General features: G+C 48.5%; 1 protein-coding gene across 1 annotated transcript in view; it reads left to right on the top strand.

The window, feature by feature from the left end:
* Nucleotides 1-1,328: 1,328 nt before the first annotated feature.
* Nucleotides 1,329-11,837, top strand: part of LOC138164897 (VWFA and cache domain-containing protein 1) — a 244,300-nt gene continuing 233,791 nt past the window's right edge. Inside the window, exon 1 of the mRNA XM_069092844.1 lies at nucleotides 1,329-1,477. Within this exon, the coding sequence (XP_068948945.1) occupies nucleotides 1,433-1,477 (45 nt within the window). The 5' untranslated portion in view covers nucleotides 1,329-1,432. The remainder of the gene's footprint in view (nucleotides 1,478-11,837) is intronic.

The following is an 11,837-nucleotide window of genomic DNA, read 5'->3' as shown; positions in this document are numbered from 1 at the left end:
AACCTAGATTAGGGTCAGTTTTTAAAAGGGGGAGGCAGGGAAGGAGAAGGAAGTTGGGGGGGGGGGAGAAGTCAAAGTATGAGTGACTGTCCTTTTTCCTTCCAAATCCCTGAACTCAACACATCATCTCCCTTCCCTTGGGCCCCAGTAAGGAAAGGTACCAGAAATCGAGTCTCGGAATCGTGGCTAGGACAGCGCCTGACTGGGCTAAGCTCTCCTTTACTGGGGGCGGAGGAATGGGAAGAAGCCGGAGGGTCCCCTGAGGCTCAACCCTGGTGTGGGACCCTGTAGACAAGGGGCCTGCACGTTTCCTATCAAGAATGGAGGGGATGAGAAGGAGGGACACTGATTCTCCAGGGATCTCTGCTGCTGTTAAGGGGAGAGAGAAGCGGGGGATGGAGAGGGATGGGGTGTCAAGGAGTGAGGGAATTTCCCCGCCGCTCTCTCTCTCTCTCTCTCTCTCAGGTCTCTTGGCATAAATCCCGGCAGCGCTCTGAGTTTGGAAGTGCACCGAGCCCGAGCGCAGCTGGGTGGCACCAGACACCTCCCTTTCCCCCAGCCGCGGGCTCCCCAGCCCCCGCCCACGCCCCCGCCCTCCCCTTCCTTTCCCTTTTTCTCCTCCTCCTTTTCCTTCTCCGGCCGCCGCCGTGACTTCCCTCCTCCTCTCAATCTCCCTCGGGTTAGCTCGCAGCCCCGGCCCCCTGCTCGCCCGCCGCTGCCCCTCCTCTCGGCCGCCCCTCCTCCGGGGCCGTCCCCTCAGTCCGCCCCTCGCCACCGCCGCCACCGGGGGCTCCTCGCAGCGCCCGGGCTCTGCCACCGGGCTGCGGGCAGGAAGAAGCTGAAGCTACCGCCGCCTCGGCCCGACGGACGGACGGACGATCGGACGGGCTAGCAGGCAGAGCCGGGGCCCCGAACAGCCCCGGCCCGTGCCAGCTCTCCGAGCCTGAGCACCCCAGCCCCCGCGCCCTGGCGTTCCGGAGCCCGCGCGATGCCGGCCGCCGAGCCTCCTGCCCAGTAGCTGGGCTTGCTCCGTGGCCGCCCGGCTCCCGAGAGCCCTCGGCGGGCGCCGGGAAGTGGCCCGCACAAACTTTCGCTGGGAGTACGGAGTGAGAGCCGAGCAGGACCCGGGCGTCCCCTCCACTCCGCTAGCCCAGCCCACGTCCGCTCCATTCCTGAAGCGGGAGCCGTGAGCCGGGGGAGGCAGCCCAGCATGGCCCCGCTGGCCGCCGGCGGCGGCTACTGCTGCTGCTGCTGCCCGGGCCGGGCCCGCGGTGCGCCCTCCAGGGCCGGGGCCGGGGGCCGAGCCCGGGGCCGGGGCAGGGGGCCGCCGCCGCCGCTCTGGCTGCTCTGCCTGGCCCTGCTGTGGCGGCTGGGCGGCGCGGCCGACGCCGACTTCTCCATCCTGGATGAAGCGCAAGTGCTGGCCAGCCAGATGCGGAGGTTAGCCGCCGAGGAGCTGGGGGTCGTCACCATGCAGGTAGGCTGCTCGCCCGCCTCTCTCCTACCGCACGCCCCAACTCTCCAGCCTTCTTCTTCGAGCAAAGCCCTCTCTGCCCTTCGCACAGCCCTCCTTGCCATGCACACTTCTCCCCTTGCTCCGCACCCCCTTCTCGTTAGCCCTCTCCCCAACTCCCTACAAAGTTATTCCCCATTCACTCTCCTGCAAACTCCGAGTTCTCCTTTGTCTTCTCGACCCCGGGGCAGCCCGGCCCCCCTTCCTTTCCCCCCTCAGGAGGCCCCACGGGCCCCCACACTTCCCCCCCCCCAACACTCCTGGCATTCTGATCTCTGGGGGCAAGATTGCTTGGGATTTGGGAGAATGCCCAGAGAGGTGTGCTGGTAAGTGGTGGGGGCAGCTGGTTTCTGCACCTCTGTCTCCCAGCCCTCTATCAGGGAAGGAGCTGGGGGTTTTGCTAATCCCTTGCCCGGGACACTGGAGGCTCTAGCTTCCAGTCTTGTGGGCTGGGATGTAGTCTTTCCTTGGTGAGCTGTGGGCTGAGCTCGGGGTGTAGGATGTGACTTGGATTTTGTTTTTGTTTGGGTAGTTTGGGCGGAGTGAGGACCGATTCTCACTCACCCCAGACTGTTGACCTCCTTCCCTCTGACTCAGGAGAGGAAGAGGACTTTGCAGACTAATTGCTTGTGTTTGTTGATTATGGTGATGGTAGTGGTGGCTTCGTAGTAGATAATGAGTCTAATCCAGTTTCGAGATCGCTATCGTCTCTTAGGTGAGGTTATTTTCTTGTACTTAGCCAGGGAGGCCCAGTCTGTGTTAATAAGGGAAAGCTCAGATTCATTTTAGCTGCAAACCATCGGATACTGTGCAGCCGGTTCGGTAATGTGTTATTAATGACAACAATCATAGCATTAAGAATAATAATGGGCCCTTCCGAGGCAGGCTGAGTTTACTGGAATGCTCTCCTCTCCTAGGTGGAGGTCTCTGATTTCATTTCTTGCCTGCACCTCCCACTGGGAGAGATGTTTGGAATCATTTGGGGACTCAGGTTTCCACAGGATTTCTCCTCCCTTTTTCTCTCCACCCCTTGGGGAGAGCACATTTCTTGAGGCCAATTTTCAGACTTTTAAACTTGAATCAAAGACAAGTGAGGTTTACTTTTTCAAGGGGGAGTGGAGGAAGAATGCCGAAAGGGAAGGGGTGGTTGAAAAGGTAAATTTGGCTGGATTTGCAAAGCCCAGCATACGCAGAACTGAATAAATATCCCGTGAGCCCCTTCCCAAGTCCCCTGTTTTTGTCTAACAGTTGGCAGAGCCGGGATGCAGGGCTTTCTGATTCAGAATCGGTTTGCATTTTCTACACCGATGCACCGTTTGATTTTGGCCGGAGACAGGCCAAGTTCTTGAGTATGAAGGAATTTTATGAGGAAGCGAGTTTAAAAACAGGGGGGAAAAGACCTGTTGTGTAAAATAAATATTTGGGTGGAAAATATTTCAGGCCAAAGAACCAACCGGTCTTCCTGCACAACAGTGTCCCCCGTTAACAATGCCCCCAGAACCTGGAGTGGTGATTCGAAAGCTATTTTACACCTCGAAGAATGGGGGCCCCTGGAGATGTGGGGGCTGCTGGCTACTCCCTTTGGCTGGCTGGGACTTGTCTCTGGAGAAGCTGATTGCAGCGGGCACTTCTCACTCCTCAGCAGACAAAAGGTGAAATCAGATCCTGACACATTGTAATTCAGGTAGGGATCAGAAGCAAATGTAGTTTTAAAAGCCTTTGCCATTGAAAAGGAGACCCTTAACAAAAATCCATAGGGTCTGGGTCCAAATGGCTTTTTATCTCCTCCAAACCGGCTTCATTCTAGCACATTTGGGAAGTCTTTGTGCTAACTGGCCTCCTGGGGCTTGGCCTTTGTCCTGGAGTGGCCCCCTCTGCTTTATTTGTGAGACAAGTCTCTGGGCTTTCAGGATAGGTAGGCCACTTGCTTTCTTCCCAGAGTGTTTGGGAGACAAGTACTTTTCCCTTGTCTAATGCCATTTTCCAATGCTGGCATTCCCCTCCCCCCCATAGTGGAATTTGTACATGGACTTCAGAATCATGTGGCTTTGGTTACTTACATTGTGGAGCTTTGTGACAGCTTCCAGAAGGCTGGTTTGCCCAGGACATGTCTGTGCCTTGCTTATGATTCGTCTGATATGGATGCCTATGGATGGAATCTTCTCTGGCTTTCTAGGTGCCATATTTCAGGTGGATAGTTTGGTAAGGCTAGGAGGGTGGGCCTTGTTTCTTGATAGACATCATCTTGGCATTGGAAAGATCTTGTGGGGTTTTTACCAAACTTTATGTTATCAGTTTCCTTTGAAGTCAATTTGCATTTAAATGGCTTTTGCTGTTAAGCTAGTCCTTGATTGAATTTGGAATTTTAAAAATTGTAATTAAAAATTTCCTGAACAAAACTGCCCCCCCACCCCCATAGACCTGGCTTTTTTTTCTGTTGTGTTTGGAGCATCAGCAGAGGAAGAAGGTTAAGGGTGCTAATAACGAAGTTAGACCATTGAGAGGGAACACAAACCAGGCCTCTCTCCGTACCATGCTTTCTTAGGACATGTTCCTTATGCTCGATAATGGAGTCAGACAGTTGGAGAAGCCATTTTCCATAAGACTTGAGATCTAGGTTTTCCCGATGAGGCTGGTATGTTCATTGCATTCCCTGTTTAGAAAAAGGGTTAGAAATAAAATTCTTTGAAATGAATTGCTCTTACCCATCTCCATTGCCCTGAGGAAGCTGTCATTGAGTGGAGCTGCTTAGGTAGCAAGAGACACTGTCTAATGATAGGCTGGGGGATAAAGCCAAAAACCTGATCCAAGTCTCCCTTCAAGGCTGGGGGGGGGGGGGAGGGGGGGGGAGGGGGGATGGGAGGGGGGGGATGGGAGGGGGGGATGGGAGGGGGGGGATGGGAGGGAGGGCCTCCCAAACTCTCAGGAACATCAAACCCCAAACCAGAGATCTGGAAAGGGCTGGCCATGGGCAAGCACCCCTGGGTCTCAGTTTCCTTATTAAAAGGGTGACTGAGAATGAATGATCTCTCCAAGATTTTTTTCTGGTCTTTGATGATCTCACAGTCAACCAACCAACAAGCATGTATTCAATTTAAATTTTTAAAAATGATATTTTTTGTCTTACATTATCTAGTTTCTTCCTGTGTCCCTTCCTCTCCTCCCTCCCAGAGATCCAGCCCTTTAATAAAGAATTAAACAACAGCAACAACAACAACAACAAAAGATTAGAAATTTAGGAAAACTTGATCAATAAATGGAAAAATATCTGATATTATATGTAATATTCCACATTTGTGGAATCTCTTCCTCTGCAAAGGAATGGGGCATGGTGATGTCTTCTCATCTCTCTCTGTCTTCTTGGGAGACAAGTCCACAGACATTATTTACTATGTACCCTGTGTGCTGCTAGGTAGGCAGGGGATAGATTGCTGAGCCTGGAGTCAGGAAGACCTGAGTTCATATCCAACCTCAGATATGTGTGATCTAGCTGTGTGATCCTGGGCAAGTTACTTTGCCCACTTTGCCTCAGTTTCCCCTTCTGTAAAATGAGCTGAATCTTTGCCAAGAAAACCAGTTGACACAACTGAAAAACATGGAACAAGCTCATCAATGTACCCTCCAGGCACTGTAATAGGCCCTGCTAGAGATGAAAGGAAAGGCAAAACCCAACTTTTATCCTCTGGGAACTCACAAGCTAACAAAACAGACAAATCCAAAATTCTGTATAAACAAGTTTTGCACAGAGCAGGTTGAAGGTAACCTCTGGAGGACAGCACCAGCATAATTCTCTTACTCTACACGGCGGTGAGACCTGGAGCTCTTTCTTCATTCATTCAATGTCTTTAATATTTAGTAAGCACCTACTGTGCAGGCTTACTTAGCAAGAAGCCGGAGTTACAGTTGTTGCCTTCAAGGAGCTTGGGATCTTATTGGAGAAACTAGATGGACATTCAGTCATTGAACTGGAAGACCATGGAACCCAAAGTGCTCTTGGAAAGGGGAAAGAGCTGCCCAGGAGCATCACCCCTCATGGGTGCTCTTCAGGCAAATCCTGGCTGACCACTTGCTAGAAGGGCAGCTAGGTGGTGCCATGTTTCATAGAGTGCTGGGCCTGGAGTCAAGAAGACTCATAGTCTTGAGTTCAAATCAGCATCAGACACTAGCTGTATGACTGTGGGTAAGTCACTTAACCCTGTTTGCCTCAGTTTCCTCATATGTAAAATGAACTGGAGAAGGAAATGGCAAACCACTCCGGTATCTTTGTCAAGAGAACCCCAAATGGGGTCATGGAGAGTTGGACACAACTAAACAACAAGGCATGTTATAGAAGGCATTCCTTTTTTTGGGGGGGGGAGAGCGAGGAGTGGGCAGTTTGAGTAGATAGCCACTGAAGGTCCTTCCAACAAAGGCATTCGAAAATTCCAATCCAATCTTCTTTCACTTTCAAGAAAACTCAGAGGTAAAGTGACTTACCCAAGGTCCCACAGCTAGTAACTATTGAAGCTGGGGTTGTATCTCATGAAAAACTAATTAGTGCAATACAACAGATAGTGCAAGGTTCTGACCAGCTTGTTTTTGTAGCCCCTGCACAGAGCAGTGACCAGTGCGTGGTAAATGGTGAGGAAATCCTTTTGTATTCATTTTTTTTCACTCAATAAAATGATTAGCCAAAGAGTGATCTACATTTGGCCTTAGTGAGGTGCCTAGCACTGTGCTAAGAAGCTCTGGTGGTGGCTGGGATGAGCAGTGTTGGGCATGTTGTAGCAGAGTGTGGTGAGGAGTGAATATGGTGTCAGAGGCCCCTGGCTTCAAAGCCCAGCCAGATCCCTTCACTCCTTAGCTTTGTTAGTCATTCAGTAATCATTTATTAAGTGCCTCCTGTGTGCCAAAAGACAAGATATTTCCTATTGTCAAGGAATTTGCAGACTAATGGGGGAGACAAGCTACAGGCAAGATAAATTGGAGATAATCAATGGAAGGAAGACTCTAGAATTAAGGATTGGGAAAGATGGCTCTTGGAGTCGACCCAGGGGTCAGTGAACTAAGCCCTGTAAGAATGGACCTTTACTGTAAAAACCATTCTTAGCTCCCAGACCATGCAAAAAATCAGACCAGAGGGCATGCTTGCCAACCCCTGTGTAGACATCCAGTATTTTAATTGGAACTTGAAGGAAGTCAATGAAGTCAGAGATGAGGAGGGAGAGAATTCCAGGCATAAGAGAAAGTCAGAAAAATTTCTCAGAGGCCAGAGATGGATTGGATTATCTTGTTGGAGGTATATCAAAGACAGAGAGAGGGAGAGGGAGAGGGAGAGAGAGACAGACAGAGAGATGAGAGAAGGAGGGAGGGAGGAGGGGTGTGTGTGTGGAGGGGTGTATGGTGTAAGAAGAGTGGACAAGTGGGTGTAGTGGTGGGGGTGGGGAGAGAGGATCAAAACAGAGGAATTTTATAATTCATCTTGGAAGTTATAGGGGGCATTGTTGTTAGTCCTTGGTTTTCTGAGAGAACCAATGGCTTCGCGGGGTGATGTCTCGACTTGTTAGTGAATTAGATTTATTCGAGGCCACTACAACTTATTAAGTGAGTGTGTGTTGGGGGGGGGGGCAGGACTGTGTCACGTGGTCAGAACTGTACTTGGGAAGATCCCTTTGATAGCTGAGTGGAGAACGGACTGGAAGGGGCTGTTGCAATAATAGAGGCTTAAGGTGCTGAGCCCCTGCACCTCGGTGCTGGGGGGTGGTGTTGAAGGTGAGCAATGGGCCTTAGATTGGCTGAGGGAGTAGTTGAGGATGATCTGGGTGTCTGGGAGGACCGTGTCACCCTCCATGATAATAAGGGTGTCTGGAAGTAGGGGAGGGCTTGAGGGAAGGCTAACGAGCTCCACTTGGGATGTACCTACCATACACCCAGGTCAAGATGTGGCATAGTATGTAACGGGGGCAAGGCCCTTCCCCGGGAGCCTTAGCTTCTTCTTTCCTAAAATGAGGGGCCTGGGCTAGAGGATGTGTAAAGCTCCTTCTGACTCTCATAGCATGCTAGGTGCCACCAGGAGGGGTGGTCCTGCCTAGAAGGAGCTCATACTCGAGTCTTGGAGAATAGACCTGGGCAAAAGTCAATCAGCAAGCATTTCCTAAGTAACTACTCTCAGTTTGGCACTGTGCTGGAATAGAGATAGGGACCAGACCTGGGATGTCACAGGATGAGGAAACTACCCCCACCAGTGAGGGTTGGGGCTGCTCTGCAGCTTCTGTTTTTAGGGAGTGTATTAGAGCACAGAGGGGTTAAGTGACCTGCCCAGGATTGCACAGTCATGTGGGTCAAGGGTGTCAGGCATACAGAGGCAAAAATAAAATTCCCTCCCCTCTTGGGAGCTACTATTCTATCAGGGGAGATGGACTGCTTTTTGCTTCTGTATCCCTAGCATTATTGATTGATTGATTGTATAAGGAAATGTAAAATGAATCTGTACTGATTTTAGGATGAAGCACCAACAGCTGGGGAGAAAAAGGAAAGGGCTCATGAAACAATCGGCTCTGTCTCTGAGCTGAGCAGCTGGAAGGGCAACAGTGATTGATTATAAGAGGCAGGAGCAAGGAGGGAAGGCATGTCACGTCTGGAGTCCAGTGTGTGCAAAGACCTGGAAAGGGGAGATGGGATGCTACATATGAGGAACAGGGAATAGGTCACTTTAACTTCGGTGATTCTTGTTAGGAGTACAATCTGGCCTTCCTAATTGTTCTCCCTATCGTCATAAACCCTACTGGCCACGATAGAACAGTCAGGCTAATTGCTGGTGAGTTTCTGGAACACAGGTAGCCCAGTAGGCCAGATATTTAGGGCAACATTGTTAGATTGGTTTCAATACACAGCCTCTATGTGGTATGTGGTATGACACTACCCCCACCCCTAAGATAAGATTTATATAGATCTTTAAGATTTCTTTCTGTCTTGGACCAAAGAGGAGAGATTTTAGCAACAGTCATCCATTGGCATTTATAAGAACCATGGTTATTGTCATATGCATCCAGCACACTTGGCATTAATGAAAATCCTCAGCTCCTGTGAAATGGAATCTCCAACGGGGTAGAATCAAATTGTTCATGAGTGGAACAATTTTGAATTGAGAATAGTGAAAATGAACCCAAGGAAAAACAAAATAAAACCTTAAAATAGTCTGTCTTAATAGATCTATATACCATTTCCTTCTTTTTTTTTTTTTTATTTTCAAGGCTTCCTATTCCTCCCTTCTGTGCTCATCCCTGGTCCCACATCTAGTGATGCCTCTCCCTACTAGCCTGGAGCCCTCTACTTACATGCTTGACTATGCCAGCCATGTTTGAAGTTGGGAGCAAGGCATTTTTTAGGGGGAGGTGGGGCTGTGACCTGTAGAATCAGCTAGAGCTACATTGATTGCCTCTATGCTGTACCCCCTTTCTTCCTTAATACGCAGGAGGTTTAATTCTCACTTTTCCATGCTCAGTACCAAAGAAAAGTGGGACTGTAACATGGGAGTGCTGGAAACACCTCTTACACTGAAGTGGGAACTGTCATCATCTCCCTTGACTGGTAGAATGTTCGAGCCGTAAGGGAACGGAGAGGTTGAGGGGTCATCTGGAGCCATCTTTCATTTTAGAAAGAAACCCAGACCCAGGAATTGGCTGGTTCAAGGTGCATAACAAGTTCCTAACAGAGTCCTGGGCTCTAAGTGAGGTCTCCTGGGCTCTAAGTGAGGTCTCCTGACTCCAAATTCGTTGCTTTTATTTTTCAACCAAAATGGGGTGATTAATATAGGGACCTTAGAAGTTCCTCCAAATCCCTGTTCTTCCAACTCTACTCCCTGGGTGTGACCGTGGGCAAGTTACCTAACTTATTGGGTCTCAGTTTCTTCATCTGTGAAAATGAGGTGTTTGTAATAGATGGCCTCCAGGGTGCTGACTTGTCCTGCATCATGAGCCTAGAACAAAAGAGAGTGAGCAGGGACTGTTTTTAGCATTGTCTTTCTTTCCCTGTGTGCCAGGGACATTGTAATCACTACATGCTTATTGACTTGAAGCTGTAGTTCATCTCTTGCCATTGACCCAATCCTTCTAACTCCATCAGAACTCTTCTGGTAACAACCTGGGATGATTTGGAATGCACCACATTCTCTCTGGAAGAACACACAAGCAATGAGGGTTCTATAAGTTGGTGACTACAAAGGAGCAAAAGACTTGATGGCCATGATGACGGGCAGCATGGTGTAGGAGAGAAAGGAACATTGGTGTTTGGACAGATAGGACTTGGGTTGCACAGAATCAATCCCACCTCTTCCTCTCTGGGTGACCTTGGGCAAGTCAGTTCCCATCTGCCTTTTTGGGCTTCAGTTCCTTCCTCTATCCAATGAAGGTGTTGGATTACTACATGTTCTCCAAGGTCCCTTCTGGTTCTAAAGGTCTGGGCTTATGCTAGCCAGGACAGTCGGGCTGTGGTCATGTTTCTGGAGACTGAGGGAGGCATTGAATAGAGACTGAGTCCTCTCTTTTTTGGACTCAATTGTTAAACTTTTAGGTTGTATCCATTACTGGTCATAAGCTGCCTTCTGTGGCCATGTATCACCGATAGGTTCTGTGTTGGTTTGATGGACCACAAACTCAGGAAGAGTCAGTGACATGATAGGAGAATGAATGGACCACAGGCCTACATAGCAATCTAGTACTGAGAGAGGGAGGGAGTGTGTGTGTGTGGGGTGGGGGGAGTCACAGGCTCATTATGAATTTAAAGACTGAAGCGGGCTCCAAAGGATCTTGCCAAGCTAGATCTTTCTGTTGAAGCTGAGATGGAAATTTTTAGGGATAAGGGGAAAGTATTATGTGTTGGCTCAGAAATCAGCTCCACACGGACAAGACGGGGGAAGTGGGGCCATTTAGCAGGCCACTGGAGAAAGATTTGGGAGTTTCAGTGGAATACAAACTCAGTGGTTTATAATAGTGATGATGATGATAATAGTTAACATTTATGTAATTATATATGTATGTATATATGGTTTACAAATTTATGCAATGATATAAATGTGTGCATGTTATATATATATATATATGTGTGTATTATACATATAATATACATAGATACGGAAATATTTTTACCAGGTGCTTTACCCAGATTATGTTATTTGACCATCACAACAACCTTAAATAGGTGCTATTATAACCCTCGTTTTACAGAAGAAGAAATTGAGACAGAGAAGAGGTAAAGTAATGTTTCCAGGGTCAATGACTTGTCCAGTCAGTCAACAAACATTTGTTAAATACCTACTGTGTGCCAGGTACTAGGGAAAGATAAAACATAGCCCCTGCTCTCCAGGAGTCCTCAGTCTAATGGCAGAGACAACGTGTAAACAATTCTGTATAAACAAGGCCTAGACAAGATAAACTGGAAATAATCAACAGAAAGGAGCCATTGGCATTAAGGGGGACTGGAAGAGAGTAGTTAGTGTCTTGGGCAATATGAGAGCTTGGACCTTCCTGATTCTTTGGTTCAGACTTTTCTCTGCTCCACCCACTGGTTTCCTCAGTGAGAGTGAGAAATATGCCATGTGCTAAGTCTTAACCTTCATTAAGAGAACCATAGTACTCAGGAATAGGGGAGGATAGCCCCACTGCACTCCAGATTAAATCTGGAATTTGGTGATCGTTTCTGGACATGACATTTTAAGAAAGACATTGGATTGTCCAAAATCAAGCAGACGTGATGATAAAGAATCTTGGGTTCTTGCTTCATTCATATGACAATCAGTTGAAGGTCAAGGATGTTTGGTCTGGAAATTGGGGGAGGGGAAGGGACACAATAATTGTATTCACATACTTGAAGAGATGGAACGTGGAAGAGGGCAGACTTGAGCTTTTTTGACCCTAAGTGTTTGAGCTAGAAGGAAATATTTGACCTAAGTTGCAGAGGAAGATATAGGTTTGATTGAAGGAAAAACCTGGTCATAATTCAAGTTATCTCTAAGTGGATGGGTCCCCCTCCCTCCCCAGACATATATTGGTCATTCAAGCAAAGGCTGAATTCTGGTCTGTTGTAGAGAGGATTCATGGTCAGCTGTGAGTGGAACTCAGTTGCCACCAAGTCCCTCTTAACTCTGAACTACTCTGATCCTGCACTTCCCCAGAGGGATTGTAAACTCATTAAAGGACAAGTCTGTCATCTCTGTCTTGGCTTATAACATTGTGGAACTTTAACAAATGTCATGACTGTGGTGATAATAATGATGCAAGATGGGATTTTTCACTTATTCCACCTTTGTTCTAGTCATGACTTGGACTGCTGGAGTGAGTGAGTGAGT

This window comes from Petaurus breviceps, unplaced genomic scaffold (assembly GCF_028583685.1).
Source record: "Petaurus breviceps papuanus isolate PSGF00001 unplaced genomic scaffold, PetGlider_PUasm1.0 207, whole genome shotgun sequence".
Classification (NCBI taxonomy): domain Eukaryota; kingdom Metazoa; phylum Chordata; class Mammalia; order Diprotodontia; family Petauridae; genus Petaurus; species Petaurus breviceps.
Note: the sequence above shows the minus strand (reverse complement) of the source record. Positions and strands in the feature narration are given on the sequence as shown.